Source organism: Labeo rohita, chromosome 2 (assembly GCF_022985175.1).
Source record: "Labeo rohita strain BAU-BD-2019 chromosome 2, IGBB_LRoh.1.0, whole genome shotgun sequence".
In the NCBI taxonomy this organism is placed as follows: Eukaryota; Metazoa; Chordata; class Actinopteri; order Cypriniformes; family Cyprinidae; genus Labeo; species Labeo rohita.
In genome coordinates this window covers 39,634,364-39,656,296 of record NC_066870.1, presented here as the reverse complement: position 1 = coordinate 39,656,296, position 21,933 = coordinate 39,634,364, and the positions used below count along the sequence as shown (strand labels likewise).

General features: G+C 44.5%; 1 protein-coding gene across 7 annotated transcripts in view; it reads right to left on the bottom strand.

Annotated features, from left to right (window-relative positions):
• Positions 1-21,933, bottom strand: part of wu:fj49a02 (myomegalin) — a 37,961-nt gene that overhangs the window by 1,847 nt on the left and 14,181 nt on the right. For 3 of the 7 annotated variants that reach the window (XM_051139129.1, XM_051139084.1, XM_051139077.1), the window contains 38 exons: positions 20,802-20,939; positions 19,887-20,006; positions 19,492-19,581; positions 19,048-19,251; positions 18,236-18,394; positions 18,042-18,152; positions 17,011-17,148; positions 16,735-16,914; positions 16,397-16,585; positions 16,104-16,292; positions 15,729-15,783; positions 15,569-15,636; positions 15,337-15,405; positions 15,131-15,237; positions 14,392-14,531; positions 11,086-11,201; positions 10,558-10,706; positions 10,137-10,470; positions 9,471-9,708; positions 9,277-9,393; positions 8,771-9,009; positions 8,298-8,497; positions 7,437-7,672; positions 6,719-6,773; positions 6,405-6,640; positions 5,343-5,498; positions 4,707-4,910; positions 4,419-4,550; positions 3,962-4,078; positions 3,138-3,327; positions 2,879-3,003; positions 2,387-2,605; positions 2,094-2,195; positions 1,687-1,892; positions 1,468-1,611; positions 1,245-1,383; positions 492-538; positions 300-354 (listed from right to left, as the gene is read on the bottom strand). In XM_051139129.1, the coding sequence (XP_050995086.1) occupies positions 300-354; positions 492-538; positions 1,245-1,383; positions 1,468-1,611; positions 1,687-1,892; positions 2,094-2,195; positions 2,387-2,605; positions 2,879-3,003; positions 3,138-3,327; positions 3,962-4,078; positions 4,419-4,550; positions 4,707-4,910; positions 5,343-5,498; positions 6,405-6,640; positions 6,719-6,773; positions 7,437-7,672; positions 8,298-8,497; positions 8,771-9,009; positions 9,277-9,393; positions 9,471-9,708; positions 10,137-10,470; positions 10,558-10,706; positions 11,086-11,201; positions 14,392-14,531; positions 15,131-15,237; positions 15,337-15,405; positions 15,569-15,636; positions 15,729-15,783; positions 16,104-16,292; positions 16,397-16,585; positions 16,735-16,914; positions 17,011-17,148; positions 18,042-18,152; positions 18,236-18,394; positions 19,048-19,251; positions 19,492-19,581; positions 19,887-20,006; positions 20,802-20,939 (5,713 nt within the window). The remainder of the gene's footprint in view (positions 1-299; positions 355-491; positions 539-1,244; positions 1,384-1,467; positions 1,612-1,686; positions 1,893-2,093; positions 2,196-2,386; positions 2,606-2,878; positions 3,004-3,137; positions 3,328-3,961; positions 4,079-4,418; positions 4,551-4,706; positions 4,911-5,342; positions 5,499-6,404; positions 6,641-6,718; positions 6,774-7,436; positions 7,673-8,297; positions 8,498-8,770; positions 9,010-9,276; positions 9,394-9,470; positions 9,709-10,136; positions 10,471-10,557; positions 10,707-11,085; positions 11,202-14,391; positions 14,532-15,130; positions 15,238-15,336; positions 15,406-15,568; positions 15,637-15,728; positions 15,784-16,103; positions 16,293-16,396; positions 16,586-16,734; positions 16,915-17,010; positions 17,149-18,041; positions 18,153-18,235; positions 18,395-19,047; positions 19,252-19,491; positions 19,582-19,886; positions 20,007-20,801; positions 20,940-21,933) is intronic. The other 4 variants (XM_051139121.1, XM_051139113.1, XM_051139104.1 and 1 more) reach the window with 4 other exon arrangements.

Sequence of the window (21,933 nt, the reverse complement as noted above, 5' to 3'; positions counted from 1 at the left end):
TTATAGTTCCTTTTGTCTTCATTATTTAATGCATGTTTGAATAAATCTGTCATGAAAACAAGTTTTTATTACAGCCACCATTTAAATGTTTATATTTCAATGTTTATATCTGCCTTATGTGCAATTTAAATGTTTCAACTCAGTTTGAGTGTTGATTATTATATAAACTAAAACTTTTGTTTTAGGCAAACATTCGTTTCAGTGCATCACTAGTCGTGTATAACGAGCAACCCACGAGGTCACATGACTGATCTCATGGAAGGAAGCAGAAACACACACGGCACAAACTAGAGCATTACCATGGCAAAGAGAGGAAGAGGAGGAGCTTAGAGAGGAAATCCTGAGCTCATTCTTCTGGAAACACTCAGAGAAAAACAGAGAAATCGAGGAAAGAAAGAAAGAAAGAAAAAAGGTCGACATTCAAGATGAGGGACAAACACAAGACAAACAGCACTGAACACAACTTATCTGAGGTGAACCCGAACACTCACCTCTAGATTCGCTCGTGCTTTTTTCAGCACATCCCGCGTCCGGGAAACTGTAAGAAAGACGTGCTTGTTAAAGCTCAGAGCTGATGACATCCTCACACAAAACCACATAAACACCAAACACACTTTGACAAACCTCAAACTACCGAAAGGACTCGTCTGTGCTCCAGTTATCAGCCCTGAGCTTCTGACTGGTTATTGTTCACATAGTGAGTCAGCAATCACTTTTTTTTTTTTTGTTGGCTTTCATTTCTCTTTATGAGCCCAAATGCAAGTGTTGTAAAATGCATTTTACTGTTGCTAACTGCATGATGAGCTTGATGCTAACAGCAATTATTACAAACACATTAAGCCATGTAAAAACTTGTGCTGTTCCCCAGGTGGTGTTTTCTGAGCACTGACTGACTGAATAAGTGCTTTCACTTATGTTTTCAGTGAATGGAAAGAGTTTAGGAGGAAATCACATGTCAGTGAGTACACTGATCTGTGCATTAATTCTTAAAGTGACAGCAGCCTAATAAACCTGCTGCTGTCTGTGTTATTAAAGTCAAACAATAAACGAGAAACCAAAAACGAAAGACTGAATCAATCACTGCTTATGACGGAAAGACTTTACAGCTTTGACGAGGTGGCTGTACATTTAAGTGAAGACTATTATACTGTGTTTTATTTTACATTGTGTCAGGTTATTATTTGCCTGAATTCATCTGTTACACTGAAAAACCTGAAGCACTGTTTGTTTCACGTCAGACTCACGCTGATTGACGATGAAGGTCTCCATGCTTTCTTTGGTTCGGTTGCTGCAGCGCAAACGCTGGATGGTTCCCTGCAGAACTTCCTCCTGTTCGGCGATCCGCAAACGCAGCTGCTGGATCTCCTCACGCATGGACTGCTCCTGAGTGGAAACAGCACCACATTTACGCTGCATTTGATTTTTAGGGCTCAATAAATGTTGACTAAATGATGTTGAAGTTCGAACCCTCTGAATGAGATGAGCGGGACCGTCGCTGCTCGGCAGTGCCGCCCGCCAGAACATCTTGAGCAGAGAGACGGCCTCGTCCAGAATCTGACACAGGGTTTTGGTGTCGGAGAGCAGCGTGTTCACTGTGTTGTAGTCCAGAGCCTGTAAGAGAGAAGCGTGTGAGACGACTGCCGTTTCCATAAGAGCTCTGATCAGTCCGTGGCGTCTGAGCGTCACCTTCCCTCCGCTGATCTCCATCAGGGCAGAGCTGAGACTCGACTGCAGCGCCGCCTCCATCCGCTGCACCAGCACCCGGCCCTCCAACACCTGCTGCTGCAGCGCGCTGTAGTCGTCCACGTGACCGATGGCGTGCCGCCCGTTACGGTTGGCGAAAGAGCCGTCCGGAGCTTCTCCTTCCAGATCTGCATGAGGCTCCAGTGAGTCTGAAGAGAAGACGGTTTTTAGTTCTTCTCCTCAACCTAATGACCGCACTTAAACATCCCTTAAGCAACACCACTAATAACTAGTTCCCAACCAGATTAAAGCAAGAAACCAAGCATAATTACATTGTTTCACAGCAGAAAATTGAGTGAAACAGTGATATGAGCATCTTATCTGCGGTTAGGCTTAGCACATACACACACCGTTAGTGTTCACAGCGCTCTCCTCCATCTCCGAGTACGGCGAGTACAGAGGCCCGGCGGGAAACGGACCCACGTCTCTGACAGGAGGAGAAGGAGACGGGTCTGTAGAACACGGCAGAGCAGTTAGTACGTCACAGATCCATCTCGTCCATTCACATATATCATTACTGACAAACTGCAGGTCACGCTCGACAAATTCAAGCACATTCTCGGGACGCACGCCAACACGTCACACGTGAGCATTTCTGGTTGTTACATACAGTCAAAGCGAAATCAGTATGTCCAGACGTTACCGTGGAGAAGCTGTCGGCGGTAAAGGACGTCCCGCAGCGGACTGGCCGGAATGATGGGCGACGGGCGCTGATCGATGGAATGATCCAGCTGTTTCTGCAGTTGCGCTCGTAGAGCACTGTTCTCCTGTACACTGCGCTCCAGCTGGGCCCTTAGAGCCCGAACTTCGATCAGCAGCTCCCCGAGCTCCACTGTCGGGCAGCGCACGTCACACACAAACCCTAAACCAGCGGCCGACAGACGGAGAGCGCTCAATTTTTAACATCACGCGTGTACATATTCACACTTCACATGACCGATAATGCACCGCGGGAAATCAGACTGGCGGGCTGCAGTGAAGGGCCTCTTTTACATGCATCTGTTGCAGTTCACAGAAAGAAGAGACTGCAGCAACATGAGGGTAAATAAACCACCGCAGAATCGCTTTATTTTGGATGGGTGTGGACTATTTCTGTATCTTTTACAGATGTTGCGGTGCGTTTGCGACGTCTTACCTGCAGCGGCGCTCTTTCTGACACCACACACGCGGTCGTACAGCCGTAGTTCACTCTGTAGGGAGTGTAGCAGCTGTCTGCTCTCTGCTAACTGCTGCTGGAGTAAAGTCACCTCGTGCTGCAGTCTGAACACAGATCAGCAGTTACACAGCCTTCATTCACGTGTCACACTTACCAGTAAGAAACAAATCACAGTGACCTGAAACTGCTTTCTTTACGTGAAGCTGCCCTTTATAACTGCTCACATGGTTTCTCTGACCTGTTGTTGTGCTCCTGACTGTTTTGTCTGTCCTGTCGCAGTTGTTGGATTTGTTGACTTTGTTCGCAGTTGTGTGTCTGCAGCCTCCTCAACTCCTCCTTCCATTGCTCCGCCTCTAACTCCGCCTGCTGCAGACGGACACGCCCAGAAAGCACCGCCTCCCGGAGCTGCTCCGCCTCTTCACTGCTGTCTGTATCACACAAATCATTAACTCAAATTATACTAAAAATTACAAATTAAATGAGTTCTACAGACAGTAATGCTCATTCTGCAAATGGGTAGTTGACATATCAATGTGTCCTATGGTGTGATGGAAAAATGGAAAGAAAAAAAAAAACAACCTCTAACACTGAAGATAAACCTCTCTCATGCTATTTGTAACTGTAAGAATGAAGATACATTTTTCTCATGTTATTTGTATGTTAAGTTTTTTGTTCTACATTTTTGCTGTCACACCATAGGACAGTCCAATTTTTATTTGTCAGCTACTCAAGTACACAACACTGTAATATGAATCGTGTGAATTAATGAGCTTGTTTTGCTGAAATACATATCTGTTTTTAGCAGAGGCATTAAATGCACACATTTATGTTTGACAATATTGTCCACAAATTATTTCCCCATGGTCTGCAGATTGTTGGACTGGGTTAAAAAAAAAAAAAAAAAACAGTAATAAATCAGCTCTAACAGGTTGTCTACTTCAGTGTTCCACAACCCTATTCCTGGAGGCACAACAGCAGTAGGCATGTCTCGCTTATCTGTTCCTCAGTTCATTCATTCATGTGTGTGTGTGTGTGTGTGTGTGTGTGTGTGTGTGTTTGTACCTCTGCTGGCTTGTAACCTTGACTGTAGTGCCAGATTTTCCTCCTTTAACGCTCTGACTTCATTAGTCAGTTGACTGACCGCATCATGACTCTGGATGAAGATGTTGGTTGGAGCCACTGTCAAACACACACACAGAAGAAATGAGCCTTTGGTTTATGTTTGAAATGGTCTCAGATCTGTAAACAATCAAACAAGACTCAATTTAAACTCTGTATAAAGCAAATTAAACTTAAACTCTATATGTTTTGTACAAAGCAGCTCAGTAATCAGCAATCAGATTGACACAGATTTACTGGTCGACTGACGTATAAAAACAACACTCACAATCATGCTGTTCTGAATATCAGTCATGTGATGGTCTGCGGTCCAATCAATGATCAACGGCATCAACGTGTTGTCATATTTTGTCGATATACCAATTGTCTGTCTCTCTGACACTCACACACACACACACACCTGTGTCTCTCGCCGCTGTGGCCAGACGTCCCTCTAACTGCTGTCTCAATCTCTCGTTGGTTCTGATGGAATCTTCCAGTCGCTGGCGCAGAGATCGGATTTCTCTCAGATGCTCCTCGATCACGTCTACACCTGTCAGTATCACCACATATTTACATGAACATGAATTTATATTTACAACTGAACATGAATTTGTTCTTGTTGTTTCTTAGTTTGTTTTTATTTAAACGGCTAACTGAGCTGCTAGAGAGTCTCACAATACACACACACACACACACACACACACACCTGATTGGCTGTTGCCAGACTGATAATAAGATGATCCATCAAAACCTCTAGTTGGCTGAATCATATTCTCCCACAATGCATCTGTCTGCACAGATGGTCCTCCACCGTTTCCCAGTGCATGACGGGATGCAGGCGTGTAATCGAGGGAATGGGGCGTGTGTGCGGTCAGCTGATAGCTGGAGAGCGAGTGAGGTGCGCTGAAAGCTGTTGGAGAAAGAGCGAAGCAGAAATCAGCTCAGGACGACACAAGTCTCTAAACTGTTGATTTCTATCAGGTGAACACATTCACTTCTTCTCGTATCATCAGAATCTGCCTGGTCGTGAATAAATAACAATAAATAGGAATAAATGAATGACATCTTGTCACTTTGCCGACACATTTCATGAGAAAATCTCTAAACCTATAACCTGTGCTGAAACGACGTGCTTCCATCACACCTCAGTTAACTCACATAACGGCTCGCCAGAATTTGTGATGCACAGTGAAGCTGAATTAAATGACTTTGGATGTTAATGTCCTCAACATAATCCTGGTCGCATCTGTTCGCAGGTTTGCGGCAACAGTCAGTTACAAGCAGCGCACAGTGTGTGTTAGTCAAGAACAAACACACTCAAACACACGTGCTGTGTGCTCACTTCTCACGGGAGGCCTCCGCTGCGCTGGGACAGTCAGGATCCTGTGCTCAGGGTCAGGGCAGGTCAGGGGGGCAAAGGTCATGGGGTCAGAGTGAGCAGACCAGATCTGGGTTTCGATCAGAGGCTGTGAGCTGGACAAGAGTCCTGTGAACACACCTGCAGACGGTGGAGCACAGATGCACATATCTCTATGTGTGTCAATGACATACTGTGGCCTGTCTACCAGTGTCCTGTAGGGGGAGACACCGGACTGACGGCAGTACGACAGTAACGAGAAGATCATCGTGAGCATTCAGGCTAAAACACACACTGTAAAGTTTTCTGAGCGGCAGCCGCGTTAATAGTCTGAGGCCACGAGTGAAAAATGATCAGAAAAAAGCTGATCGTAAATTTCACAGATTTTGTTTTAGTTCTGTTTCGTCTCGTTTTAATGACAGCAGCACTGGAGCTACATGAACAATGATCATCATGTCCTCCAGCAACAGATGATCACAAGAGCAGAAAATCTGTTCTGATCTGTCTCTCTCAATAAATGTTAGGTTTCTTCATTTAGAATTCTCCGAACTTTGTACATTTTCATATTTAAATGAAAACAATCCCAGATTTTTTTTCCCTTCCATTTCTGCCACCGATGGAGTTTTGGTTCCTTTGACACGCTATTTTCCTGTTTAATACTGTAAAGCTGCTTTGACACAATCTGTATTGTAAAAAGCATTAGATAAATAACGGTGATTTGACTTGTAAACATTTTTAAATATTCTATTTCAGATCAGATCTAGCTATATTTGATACTGTCATGGTTATTGTAGTCATATGACTTTCTGTAAAGCTGTTCTGAAAGCATGAGCCCAATGAAAACTGCTACACAAATGAACTTGATTTGACTTGAACAAGGAACAAGAACAGCAAGAGTTTATTCCACGTAGTGTTCACTGTTTGTGACTGAACTTACGTTAGCAGTAAAAGACACATCACCGTCAAACAATTACACAAATTTATGATTTTAGCTGACACTTCTTGAGATTTCTGGGAGATGTGTGTGTGAGATGGTGGATTTCGCACCTCTGTCTTTGGATCCGGGCTCCTCCTGTGCAAACTCACTGGCGGCGTCCATATCTGAGCACAGATCCACATCCTCATTGGTGGAGCCTCTCTCGTCGGACACAAACGAGGTGCAATCTGATTGGTCTGTTGTCTCGGAGGGGGCGTGGCTGCTGCAGGGCGTGTCTGGACGCTGCTGTAACTGCGTGTGGAGAGACTCGATGATTTGATCTTTGTGCTGAAGCTCTTTACTCAACCTATCGAAGAACATGATCACCTGTCATTAATGAAGTGAAGTGAACTAATGCAAATTATATTCCAGAGGAGACGCTCACCTCAGCGCAAGCAGCTCGTGACCCGTTTTATCATCTTGCTGCTCTGATCGATCACCTGACAACCAAAGAAAGCATTTAGTGAAGTTCTGTATGAGATTTACAAACCAGCGACATTTAAAAAAAAGGATCACAGCCTGAGAATATGGAGTGAACAGGAATATTTCCCATGTGTTTCTTTGAGCTTTATTTCTCTACACGGTTATATGACGAACACCAGTGTACGTATCTGACGGCAATCGTGTCTGTTTGCTACCCTTTTCCTCAGAAATCACATTGGAAAAAAAAAAAAAAAAAAATCAAAGAATTTAACACCTCATTATTGCTGTTGTCTGTCTGATAATAATGTAGTCAATATGCCACCATGAAATCTATAAAAGTCAATGAAAAGCTGGTTATGTTTTTTAAATCTAGCTGAATTATTTGAAAAGACTCTTAACTTAATTTGAAAATTACTTGATCTGATTAAATAATTCAATCTGTTACCGACATCATCACACGAGGCTCTGAATAATGCTGTTTTTACTCCACAATTTGTAGCTTCTGCTGCTGTTGTTGAGACAACACATATTATTATAGGTCACATGACACTGGCACTATATACACACCTGTGTGAACGACTGCATGTGACTGCTGACATGCTTTAGTGTGTGTGTGTGTGTGTGTGTGTGTGTGTGTGTGAGAGTGGGTGTCTGTAAGGATTGTGTGCTCACACACTCACGTCCACTGATCTTGGTGCTAACTCTCTGAGCGAGTGAAGAACTCTGGGAAAGCTGCTCTCGGAAGCTTTGGCCCATGTAGTAATCGATGTCATTGGCGCGCAGCAGCTCCTCGAAGGCTTTGGTCGTGTCGCTCAAGTGCTGCGTGAGGATGTGGCAGATCCCCCGTCCTTCTCGCATCTTCTGCCGCAGGTGTGACAACTCACGTGCCTGTGCCTGGATCAGTGTGTTGTACTTCCTGTACAAACAGGAAGAGGAAAAGTTTAGTGCTTTGCGTCACGTTTAATACAAGTCGAAAGAAGTACATGCTCCGAGTCCAGCACGGTTTGTTGCCGCATCCGTCCTGAGCGATACAATGGTTTATCCCGCGCAACAGCAGAAGACCAGGAAGAACTTATCAATGGGAGCTCGTAAAAACATATCAACACTGAACGTAACCACACCCCTGTCATCTGTAGAGCTGCTAATAGTCGAAACGATTGTGTTTAATAATTGATGATCTTTGCAAAGCCGTTTAACTGAACTGAACTGTTGCATAAACTACTAAGACTAGGCTTAAAAAGTTAGTCATCTAATTTTTTTCTTCAAGATTGGTCATAACCTTTTAAAATCATTTACAGAAAGGATAGACCAGCCTAATCTGAATCTGAAATGTAAGGCTAACTGCTAGTTGGTCAAACTTGTTCTTAAGACAAAGAGTTAACATGGTGACTACGATTAAGCCACTGGCCCTGATCGGAATAATGACGTCTTCTGTGGAGCTGCTTTACAGCTGAATTTCAAACTTCTTTGACTCGGTCTGTACAGCATTAAGTGCTGCAGAAAATAAACGCATCACGTCTTGACGGCGTGACGCGCCTCACCCGGGCCAGGTGGCACATTTCCCGTCCTCCGGGCCGCTCTTCCCCTCCAGCGTGGAGCTCCTGATCTGGGTCTCCAGCAGCGCCACGCGGGTCACCAGCTCCTGCAGCTCGCGGCTAGGTCTCAGCGGCCCGTCCGACTGCCAGCCCTCGTCCTCATCCAGACCGCTGTGAGCCGCGGTCACCTGAAACGCCCAGTTCACCTGACGGGTTCAGACACAGAGCTCATCATCACAACACCGGAGCTTTTTACACAGTCGTGTGGCTTTTATCAAATGAATGAACGTGAACTATGAATCCCAGGAAGAGACCAGAGAAAGGGAGCGTCGTTACAGATCACAGAATGACTGGCCAATCACAGTCGAGTATTTTAGAGTCACATATGAAAGTAAAATACGATCAAGCTGAAGTGATTCTGTAGATGAGGCGGCTGTGACGTTAGTAACAGTTCAACGCTTACGTCACTAGCGCGTTACCTTGCGTGGCGTGCGCTCCAGGCTGGAGGCGTAGTCGGAGGTCGCAGAGAGGGAACGGACTCGCAGCTGCAGGCCACGGATGACTTTGTGGCAGCGAGAGAGCTGCGCGCGCAGGTCCTGCACCAAACGCTTCATCGAGGACGGGTCGTCCATCTGCGTGCCGTCGCCGTCGCCGTGCCAACCGCCGCGTCTGCCCCCCGAAACCGAGAGAGAGACGCACGTCTCCAGCTCATCGAACTCTGACAAACAGACGGACACGACATGCACGTGAGCTGATGCTGCTGACGCAGAAACGTCCAGCGAGATCTTTCACTCAATCAGCACATGAACGTCATCTCCAGTGCTGTTGTCATCAAAGCAAAAGTCGTTCTCACATTCAGCTCTTCACTTTTCAAAAGCTTTGCATTTCACTAGAAAAAGCGCAAACAGAAGCTCTACTTTGGACCGCACTGTGTGTCACGACTTTCATAAAGTCATAAGGTGTGATTTCAGACGGCAGTGTGTACCGGGGCTGCTGGCGTCGTCTCTCTCCGCTTCATTCTCACTGCGGCCGCTCGTCTCATAACCCAGATCCTGAAGGTCCACCTGCACCTGTTTACTGTCCCGCTGGACGGCGCTCTCGGCTGACAGAGACAAAACTAGTCAGCACAAATCACAGGAGTGTGTGTGAGAGCATGAGTGTGTAAATGTGTGTCCTCACTCAGAAGCTCTCTGTAGTCCTTCAGCTGTTCGGCCTGCGCTTGCACTGTCGCCTCAGACACCATCAGTCTCTCCTGCAGCTCGCGGCTCTCCTGACGACTCACGGCAAGGTCGCTTCGGAGACGCTCCGCCTGCTCCCTAAGCCCCGCCTCCACGTGCTGCCAGAACCCGACGACTCCGCCGCCTCCTGCACTCGAACCGCCGCTGTCGCCCTCAACCTCCCGCTCCATTTCTACATCCTGATTACAAAACAAACAACTCAGTGTTCTCACCTGAATATTTCAGTGCTACTATCTGTACTTCTGAGCCTGGTTTCTCCCAAGGTTTTTTTCTCCATTTGTCACCGATGGAGTTTTGGTTCCTTGCCGCTGTCGCCTCTGGCTTGCTTAGTTGGGGACACTTTCTCTTAACACAATATTGCATTTTATTTTATTGTTTTTGATTAACTACCTTTACCTATAATGTGAGTGTTTAATGTTGCCTTTGGTTTGCCTTGATGTACTGTTTCCTATTTAATACTGTACAGCCGCCTTGTCACAATTCTGTATTGTTAAAGGCGGTATATAAATAAAGGTGACTTGACTTGACTTTACTTTGCTGTATTAAAATGAACCTGGTTAGGGTTAGTCAGTGCTCCTTATTTGGAGGATGTGGCGCGATTTATCACCTGAACTTTGTGATGGGCTGCAGTTTTGTGAGACAGCAGAGCACCGAGGTCCAGAGAATGTGGTCTGGTGCACCTCCTCTTCCACCTCCCCTCCCGCAGCTTCACACTCGGGGGCCCGCGCTTGCCGTGAAGAGCCCTGACATCTTCCCCTTCTTCTCCATCTTCATCCTCATATTCTTCTTCCTCCTCCTCCTCCTCCTCCTCTCGGAACGTACGGTAAACGCTCTGCGGCTCGTGGGAGTTTGGCCGGCCTGTTTCACGCTTCTCCAACCCTCGACACCTGACAGATTCCTCATCGTCCGCTCCTAACCCAGGCTCCTTGTCATTCGGACTCCTGGGAGAGCAAGGATACGATCACATCAGAGCAGGAAGACGGCAGCAAACAGAAGCGATCTGAACCGATCGAAGGTGATGTTGGTACCTGGAGCGAGCAAGCGAGGAGCAGCCCGTCACCTCACCCGTCTCGCTTTCGTCTCGATTTCTCTGCTCTGTCTCGGCACATCTTCTGCCCTCTGATGCATTGTGGGACATCACCGCCCAGTTCCCCGCTCTGCCGAACTCCTCAGATCTCTGTCAGGAGAGCACAGTGAGCTCTAAGCCACGCTAACCACATACAAACATTAAAGGCTCCATTAAATTACTCAGTGAGCTCCTTTTTTGTTTCCAACGTGTGTTGATGTATTTCCTGTTGGCACAGAATGTCAGGCAGAACATTTCAAAGGAAAGAGCCAATTTTTAAAAACTAAGAATTAAATGCCACAAAAATATGTGACATAACATCTAAAGGATGATGTGGCCTTCGTCTGGTCCAGTAACTGAAAGGTCTGAACCACAGATGCGCGACTCGTGATCTAACCCTGACCCTCAGACGGTGTGATGCTGATAGAAAACACTCTGAATAAGTGCGTTTGCTCATGGAAAGGCGTTTCTCCAGCCGATTTCTCCTTACCTGCGCGCTCGTCAGACTCTGAGCTGTCAGTTTGACGTCATCGTCCTCTATGCTGTCGGTGAACTCTTCACTGCTGCTGCTGTCACGATCGTCTTCATCTTCATCGCTGCTGGATTCTACAGGGAAACATGACAGACACTAAGACTCCTCTTCATACATCTCTTTCTTTAATTTGCGTCTGTTCTGTCTCTACGTCTGTATTTCCAGAGCCAAATGACCAGCTGATCTGTTTAACTTCTCTCTGTCCAGCTGCCTTTCCTTCCTTCCTTCATCACCACTCCCATACTGAATGTCAAAGGGAGAGTTCACACAAAAACAGACATTCTGTCATAATTTACTCATGCTGTCGTTGCAAACCCAAATGACTTTCATTAAAGGAACACAAAAGAATGTTTTCTTTCCATACAACAGTGGTGAATGGGATTCATGTATTTGTACCCCAACATTTCTCTAAATATCTTTTTGTGTTCATAAAGGCCAAGTATATGAGAGAATGTTTTTTGGGGGGAGTCACATTCTGCTGTTATTCTAGTTATATAACCTGAGTTTACATAAAAGTCCTGAAACTACAGCAGAGAGAGAGAGAGAGACAGAGAGAGAGAAAGAAAGAAAGCAAGCTGATTACTGTAACCCGTTCAGATGGAATCTGCCACTTCAGTTTGTAAATAAGTTTGTAAAAACCCTAAAGATTAAACTGTGATTTTATGTGGTTTATTACACCTTCAGTAACTCGTAATGAAGGATTATTGGAGGCATATTGTGGATTCTATGAAATATTGCCCATTTTCAGATAACAACAGAGTTAATAATGTGATTAACTGTATGAATGGAATATTTGCACAGTATCACACAGGACAGATAAATACAGCTTAAGTGTTTCATATTAATAACAGTACAAAGACCCAGAGACAGGGTTATAGTCACTTACACTTGGCTAATTTAAGATATGACAAGTTCACAAAGCCTCTGTTTTCTAAACCAGCTGCAGTAATGGCCACCATTACACCAGGAAGTACAGAGTAGTACATCTGGTGAACTCTGACCTGCAGATTCATGATTCAAAGACACACAACTAATACAGAATCTATATGTCAGATCCAGCTATAGATTCAATTTAAAGACAAAGCTTAAAGGAGAAGTTCACTTCCAGAACAACAATTCACAGATAATGTACTCACCCCCTTGTCATCCAAGATGTTCATGTCTTTATTTCTTCAGTCATAAAGAAATTATGTTTATTGAGGAAAACATTTCAGGATTTTTCTCCATATAATGGACTGATATGACGCCCTGATTTTGAACTTCCAAAATGCAGTTTAAATGCAGCTTCAAACCATCACAAATGTGGTTGTAAACGATCCCAGACTAGGAAGAAGGGTCTTATCTAGCGAAATGATTGGTTATTTTAATAAAAGTAATACAATTTATATATTTTTTAATTGTCTCACTCTGTCTGAACTGTTGTTGTTCTGGTTCATGACAGTTAGTGTAATAATGTGGAAAAACTCCCATCTCATGTTCCCCCTTAACTTCAAAATCGTCCTATATCACTGTTTTACCTTTTTTGTTAAGGGTGTTTGATCTTCTTTGGATGTTCACTTTGTAAACACTGTGTCTGTTCTTCTGCAGCGATGTAGGATGATTCTGAAATGATTTTTGAAGTTGAGGGAGAAAATACGATTGGAGTTTTTCGACATACACTAACTGTCTTGAGTCAGAATACACAGAGCTCAGGTAGAGAAAGACGAGCGTTTGACATTAAAAAGTATATAAATTGTATTATTTTAATGAAAATAACCAATCTTTTCGCTAGATAAGACCCTTCTTCCTCGGCTGGGATCATTTACAACTGCATTTGTGATCGTTTGAAGCTGCATTTAAACTGTATTTTGGAAGTTCAAAATCGGGGCACCACATCAGTCCATTATATGGAGAAAAATGCTGAAATGTTTTCCTCAAAAAACAATTTCTTAACAACGGAAGAAAGACATGAACATCTTGGATGACAAGGGAGTGACTACATTATCTGTGAATCTTTGTTTTGGAAGTGGACTTCTCCTTTAAGCTGCAGGTATGAAATGTTGCATGAAAATAGAGGATAATGTCCACCTGAATGTATTTTTGCTTGTGATTTATTATTTATTAAAAGCAGATTTCCTAAAGTGTAACATTATAACCTATCCCTCAGTTTCCTAAGAAATTGTGCTTGATCAGAGTGTCTAGTTTGTCACGAGGATGACGATTTCATTGAACCGAAAGACCATGAGAACTGAGGTGCTGTGATTTACAGTATGTGTAATGCAGTTTATCGATCAGCACGAGTTTATTTTCTAATTTAGCTAATGATTTAAATCTTCATATTGTCACCAAACCACACAAAGTCACAGCCATGCAGACATGTGATGCACAAACGCTCCGCATGCATGTGTGAATGAGTTTGTTTGGTTAATTATCAAACACATTTGAATATTAGTGGAAATTAAACAACACTAAATGACACAGAACACTCAGAGGAGTCTTTTCTGAAGAATACTCACCTGTGATGTTTTCATGTCAAATGAGTATTACTTTTAGTTTTTCTTCTAATTATCTGAGGAAAGTGAGCGTCCTGGAGGAATCATCTCTATGCTAATTGAAAATGATTTCTTATTGTTCAAAACAGATCATTAAAATAAATAAATAAATAAATAAAATACAAAAGATTTTGGCCAAGAAATCTGGTTACATTTATTTCTTTTCAGTTTGAAGTACATTAAATAGACTTCATAGTCCCATAAGCAAGAACAATCCAAGCTAAATGATGCATTAAAGTCAGCCTCATTTGGCACTGAAATATGGGCCCGTACAGTTCGAGTCACAGAAAAAGGCTTGAAGTGCTTCAAGTTACAAAATCAAACTACTGCTACTCTGACACGCAGGACTGCTGAAGCAGCGCATGCGGCGTCGCACACAGTCAGGGGAACAGTCCGTTTCTACATTTGATCTGATGAGTCTGGTTTCACAAAATGTGGCTGTGAAATTCAAATGGAACATAAAAGCGTCTCTGGAACTCAAATTCATGAATGAGGCAGACAGTACACAGAACATCAACACACACACACACACACACACACACACACACCACTGACAGGCAAACATCATCTGCATAAATGAAAACACACACGAGCGAATCAACCAGAGTTCTGCTCGTCATGAGTCTTCATGCTCGACTAGCGTACGAGCGTTTCAACGATGGGTTAGCGGTTCATTCAGAGTTAGCGTCATCACCCCCCGCAGGCCCGCGGGCCAAACTCTGCCGTGTCCCACCTCCATAGTCGGCCTGGACCAGCGTGGCCCGGTCCACCGCCAGCGCCGTCTCGCGGGTCCTCGTCAGGGTCTCTTCCAGCTGTTCACGGAGCGCTCGAAGCGAGTCCAGTTCGCCGTGTAACGCTTTTGTCTTCTCAGCACTGCCAACGACACAGACGCGTTAGAACAGAACCACTCGCTTTGTGTGAAGCGACACACTGATGAATTCACAGCTTCCTGCAGCACTTCAGCTCTAAAAGGAAGAGTTCAGGCAACACTGAACATTCTGTCAACACGCACTCGCCCCCGTGTCGTCGCATAGGTGACTTACTTTCTTCTGTGGAACACAAAAAGAAATGTTTTTAATGTTTTTAAAAGTTTTTAAAGCATCACGTGACTTCAGAAGACTCTGAATATAGTGCATGATGCATTATTGGATGCCTCTACATGCACTTAAAAACTAGAACTCTGATTATGCACTGGATCACGAATATTTGCACAGATAGATAAAGATTACAGCACAAATACAAGAATCTGCAATAGCTCTTTTGAGATCCACAGAAGAAAAATGTGGAGTCATACGGATCAGGAGCATGACGACGGTGAACGAATGACAGAACTTCCCTAAACTCCTCCTTTAACTTGTGTGCGTTCTTAAATAAAAATTTCAACAACACATTCATACACATGCAGATCAACATCATGACTGATGGATTTTAACACAGAGCACGGTGTGAACGAGCTGTGCTTGAGTTCTGACCTGTCGTCCCGACTCTGGATGCGTCTGAGCTTCTGATAAACCTCCTTTTCAGCTCTCAGAGCTACATTCAGCGCCTGCTGTTCTGACACGAGCTGCTGCAGGACACACTGACACACACACACACACACACACACAGACAGAACGTAAGCGCGTACACACACATACACACTCATTTGTGCGGACAGGCCGTTGTCTCATGACGTTACCTGCTGATCGGAGCTCGATGTGTCGTGACGCCCTGCGGCCAGAACAGAGCGCAACTCTGACAGCTCCCGCTGAACACACACACAAGAGGACAGAAAAACAATTAGTGCAGTGTTTCTCAATCTTTCTAACTCCAAACGACATTTCTGACTGCATCATATCATATCGTATATATATATATATATATATATATATATGTGTGTGTGTGTGTGTGTGTGTGTGTGTGTGTTTTACCTCAGTCTCTCTGTGTTTCCTGAGGGTTAGCTGTAGCTCATCTCTGATGGCTTGTATATCCGTATCACCTGAACAAACAAACACACACACACGCACTCAGACTGAGGAGAATCAATCATTTTAATTGATCTAATGTGGGATACGTTGTGGTGAAACTCACCCTGTGTTGCTGCTGGTGTGGAGCTCAACATCTCGCTCGGACCCTGCAGTAACTCCTGCACACACAGCACATCATTACCGCGGTACATTCACCACGTGTGGCACTGTTTTCAGTTCACCCATGAATTGACAAGTAATACAACCATTAGTAAATAATCACTGTAGAATGGGAGATTATAACAGCTGAAGTGTGTGAATCTCGTGAAGCCCAAAAGATTAACTGTAATCAAAGAAATGATGCCATTACATTTCAAAACAAACTTTTACCCAAATTGCTCGCGAGAAATCGCAATCCGGAGGTTGGGGGGCAACGCAACTGCGTACCTTGCGTGGTGGGTAAACACGAACTGTGTGCGTGTGTGTGTGTGTATGTGACCTGTATGAAAGCATCTTTCTCCTTGAGAACGTCCTGAAGTCTCTGCAGCTCTCTGGACGCAGAAACGTCTCTCTCTCGCTCCCTGTTCACGTCATTCAGCTCCTGTTCTCGCGTTGACAGCTGCCGGCGCAACTCCTGCAACTGACCCGATCGCTCAGAAATCACCCGTCCCAACCTCTCGCCGTAATCCTGAGAAACCGACGGGGAACGTGTGAAACATGTTGAACAAATGAGCAAATAATCAGAAGATAAAGCAGGAGGTTCTGAAGCGTGTTACTGACGATCAGCTGCACCTTCATGTCCTGATCTCTGGTGCCGATGGTGTCAAGCAGCTCCGTCAGCTGTCTGTGGTGTTCCTGCGCCTGCCGGCTGCGGTCTGACATCGCTTCCTGAAACAGACGCTCCTTCATCGACAGATGAGACTGGAGCTCTTGGAGCACGTCAGCGGCAGAAACTTTGCCCAGCATCACTGACCTGAGCTCCTACACACACACACACACACACACACAGAGGAACAGACTGCACCGGCTGCTTGTCTTTAAGAGATGATCAGACGTTTTAAACAGACAGAAAGTGTGGAGTTTCTATGCTGCTGTACGGTAAGTGAGATTAGCCTAGCGTGTGCGTTTACCTCACTCTCTCTGCTGTGTGAGCGTAGCGCCGTCTGCAGCTGCTGAATGATGCCGTCTCTCTCCCGTACAGCGAGTGTGTGTTTCTCATCGCTCTGCTGTTTCATCCACTCGAGTTTCCGGCACATTTCCTGTGTCCTCTCCAAATCCAGATCCTTACTGCGCACCAGAGCATCCAAACCCTTCACACACACACACACACACACACACCTATTTCAGAGTGTTCAGCCACGCTTAAACAGAGCAGTCTGTGAATTAGTGCAGATCGTCACACACACCGTGATGGTGTCGTTGTTGTTGTTGAGGACGCAGCGGAGTCTCTCCAGGTCTCTGTCTTTTTCACGGAGCACCAGCTGCAGTCGACGCACTTCACCGTCCTTCTCCTCCAGACAGCGGAACTTCTCATCGATTGAACGCTGAAACGCACAACAGGAAGATTACTGCTAAACTTCCAGAAGAAAACTGATGCTCATGCAACACTGGCTAGGGAGGTTTGGGTGGTTTCTAGGTTTCATTGATCTCCTGTTCTGTAGATGTAGCTCAGGTTCCCCCTCCATTGTGCTCCTGTTGCATTTTGTCACATTTTCTAGTCCAGGATTTCTAAATTGCTGGGTTTTGGCTTTGTTGTGCTACTGTTTTTAATAGCTGCCGAAGAAAATGACTGAAAAAGAGCTTTGACCAATAAAGTGCAGGCACTGAACATAATCAACCTACGGCTTTCAGTCAAAGCAATGCAAAGACACATACACATAATATATGAGGACTGCAGAGAGCAAACGGCTCCTTGTGCTTTTCAATGGCTCTCGCTGTACTTTGATGTCATACACTGATTGTTCTGTGCAGCGCCGCATCAACTCCAACACACCTGACGTCAACAGGAAAACAAAGCCAAAAGGCAATTTAGAAGTCCTAGCCGAGACATGTACTGGAAAATAAGGAAGTGTGGTCACCCTTTCCACCTACAAGCACACACTCAGCTTGAACAGTTACTGACAGACGTTTCATCCCATCACGATCACGAGACAGCGGTATTTACACACAGATGCTAACAGTGTGAATAGTGGATCTCTAGAAATGCAGCAACACTGTGGGTTTTGGATATGAAGACTTTCTGTCAGACTGTAACAAATGTCTTTATATTAGCATCTTTAAAAAAAAAAAAGGGAAAGGCTTCCGTGTTTCCAAAGCACAGCCCATCAGAACATATTTAATTTTAATTAGAGCTATTGAGCTCAGATTTCAGACCAATAGAAGACCGGAAAGAATCCTGAGTGCTCGCAGATGTGATGGATCACATGAGAACACACACCTCCAGCGCAGCGTCTCTGTCTCTAATGCGACTCCTCAGCGTGTGCAGCAGCGCGTCTCTCTCCACGCGGCCGCTGGAGTCGGACGAGTCACTCAGCAGCTCTGAATACTCCTGAAAGAAAAACAGCATTAAAAAATAACATCGTAAGAACGGTCCCGTAAGCGCGTTGATTTCAGCATGAAGGAGAGCCTAACCTGCAGCAGCGCGTCTTTGCGGCACAAGCTCTGCTGTAGCTGCGCGATGGTTTTGTCTCGGTCTGTGATTTCCGAGCGCGTCGCGGATTCACGATCTCTCAGATCGCACACTTTGACCTGCAGCTCAGACCGCAGCTGCTCAATCGTCTCACGCAGCTCCTGCGAGCAGATAAACATAGGACACACAGACATCAGAATCACGGAAATAATAATGATCTCCAAAACACTCCTACTGACTCATCTTCTGCTGACATGCAGCTCGTGTTCACGTTATATTCACAGGCCTGAGGGTCGTCATGTAGTAGTGATGTTACATGCTTTCTTTTCCCAAAGAAATGTGATCAAAAAAAAAATTAAATATCAGTTCACATTCAATACCAACACCATATTTTGTTTTATTCACAAACAGCATCAGTAAGTGTTTCACAGTAAGGAAACTTGTGATGTTCTTCTAAGAAATATGAACAGTATGTACTATTACAAAACAACAGACAATAAATTCAAATTAATACAACAACCCATCTACACTCACCGGGGAAAGACTACTGCCATAAGGAACAGAAAAGGGATCCTATTTTTGTCACATGCTTATTTAGAAAAATACGTTTTCATAGCAACTGTTTCTTTTCCCTGTAAAAGCAGCGCCTCATCCATGAGAAGTGAAACAGGAACAAACTAACCAATAACAATGACAGGTGCAGCAATTACACAAGGCGGCAAACACCCGTATCGCATCAATAGCACGTACGTGCAGCCTGACCTGACCGTAGATTAGATGGGTTTAACGTGCAGGTAAAGCAGACGGGTCTCACCTCGTTGTGTTTGTGAGTGACGTCTCTGTGCTGCAGCGCCTCCTGTAGGTCGTTCTGCAGGCGGTCTCGTGAGCGCGTCAGATCCTCCAGACATCTCTGAGTCGATCTGTGAGCGCGCTGACTCGCCTCCAACTCCAGCTGACACGAGAACAGAGAACTCTGGAAGCCCAGAACCGAACCAGAGTCCACGGCGCCCTCTGGAGCCTACAGAGAGACAGAAAGGACATGTAGGAAACACTCATCAAGAGCTGCTGCAGCTCAAACAGTACAGCATGAAGCTTGTAACACCAACATCGTGACTTCAAATCCATGAAAACATGAACAGATTAAATGTACACACTGAATTTAACATTCAGCTGGGAAAAAAAACATCCAATTCAAATCCATCAAATTCATAAATCTATAAACAGCAGCCTGAATCAGTGTGTGTGTGTGTGTGTTCACCTGTGTGTGTTGCAGCTGCTGCTGGTGGGTCTCTGTGATTTTACGCAGCGTGTTGTTCTGGCCCTCAATCACATGATACAGCTCTTGAGTCTACACACACACATTCATTTATTTATTTTTTTTTAGAACTTTTTATGCATTTAAGAATTGTACTTATGAATATTCTTATAAAGAAGTTAAGGAGTTTCTTAAGATCAATTTTCACTCAGGGTGAGTTTCAAGATTTTTGTGAATCGGGCCCCAGTGAGCTGCTCACTGTCCACACAGCGACACAATCACTTCATTACTGACATTTACGAGAAGGAAACACATTATTCACATACGCTAGACATCACATCTGTCACTTTTATGATATATGTGTGTGTGTGTGTGTGTGTGTGTGTATGTATAATGACCTCTGTGTCTTTAGTTCTCAGGCTGTCGGTGAGGTTCTGGATGGTTCTCTCTTGGTTCTGAGCAGCTTGTCTGATGGACTCGAGCTCCGACTCCATCTCACAAAGTTTCTCCTGCAGCTTCTGAGTCACAATAAACACACACACACACACCAATCAACACTAACATCTCTCACTATCAGAGTCCCTGAATATTAAGTAGACTTTATGAGTCTCTATGAGACTCTATGAGTCTCGATCTGACACTTGTATGTTCCTAGTGTTTGGTGCACAGTTCAAGCAAGTTAAAGTTATTAAAATCAATGCAATGTATTCAGAGCTGTGCAGAAAGTAAACATAATATATGTGTGCATATAACTAAGATACACTCTCTCTCTACACATACGCACACTCTATATACAGAATTGGCGTATGTAAACATGTTACAATGGTACACATTGTAAACAAAATGTGTTCACAATTATGAATATGGGTTTACTGATATTAACTTTATGCATCTTATATGTACAATAAGCAGAATAACTGCAACATAAAGTGAAGATATGTTTAGAAAGCATAAAGCTTCCGTTGTCAGAACGCCAGTCTTTCAGTCAAATCCGAATCGAGACTCAACCCGTAGCAATGCTTTATGACAACAACGACTCATAGAGTCTGACGGCAGATCCAAGTAACTGCTAAATGAATGAGAGGGCTGTTACAAAAGTCTGCATCAAATACACTGAACACGATGCTTCTTTCCTTTTAATGGCGGTTGGCAAACCCACTTAAAGACGTACACTGCCACCGACTGCACGACACCGACGTGACAGCCGACGTAAAATAAGGACCAGGCTGAGGAGAGCCGATACCGTTCAGTTCAAAAATGCTTGACCGGCTTGGGACAACCCTGTGGTGTTGTGGGTAATGTAGCTCTTTTACCTTGTTGCTGGTCTCGCTCTCATGGATCTTGTTCTGCAAAGACTCGACCTGTAGCTGCGCTTGCTGCAGTTCATTGACGCACTGTCCGGCGGCGTGTTCGTACTGATGCAGCTGCGACTGCTGCTCTTCTATCAGACTCTGGAAGACACGGTAAACACAGTCAAGTTCACATGAAACCAAGCATCAAACTATTTTAATATACAACAGAAAACAACAGACATCAGATTCATACTATTGCAACTGGTCATATTCGGTTAATAACAAAAAAAAAAAAGATTTTATTTGCTTTTAATATCAGCCAGCTGACACAGACACAGATCACATAATGGCAGTGTAGGACAGATTTAATCAAAAGTGTGTTGAGGTCCATGTTTGAGAAAACCTGTCAGTAAATGATCCTGATCTGGTTTAAATGGTGCTGGACTGTATTTCATTTGAGTGCATTTATTCTGAAGCATCTGAGGTCCTTTAACTGGGATACATTGAGGTCAGACGTCGCTGTGTGTGTGCGCGCGCCCCCTCGGGGGTTTTGAGAGAGAACTAGGTCAATGGTGGTGCCACGCTCTCCATGTTAACCTATTTAACTGAAAAGGGCATAGTTATCATTGGCTTAACAGAGAAGACCCTCAAAGCGAGAACTACAGCACAAAGTGTAAAAGAGAGATGTGCGAACACAAAACATCACTGATCTGATGATGGTACGGCTCTAACAGTGCCTTCTTTCATCGGCTCTTACAGTGCTGATATCCAGCGGGAACAGTCTGGGCTTTAAGGGTTTCAAATGAATCGAGAGTTTTCTGATGGATCGGGTTCAGCTTTTGTTTATAAGCAGATCATGTGCTGGACCCAAAATACAGTAAATAAAGACACCTCAGATGTTTTTTTTAGTTTCCTGCTTTCCAACTGTTTTTAATTCAGGATTCAAGTAGCGGCTCAATAACACAACTGAAAATTGTGCAAAACAACAAAAGAAAACATGTATTAAAATTCGCATGAACCTCACGGACCAAAAATATGGTTGTACGGCTGTAAACGCCTCTGCTCTGCACAAAGCGCACGGGGAGCGTCGTCTGAACGCATCCACGTTCGCCGACCCTAACGAACTAGGACCTTACTGTCCCGACAGTAAGCA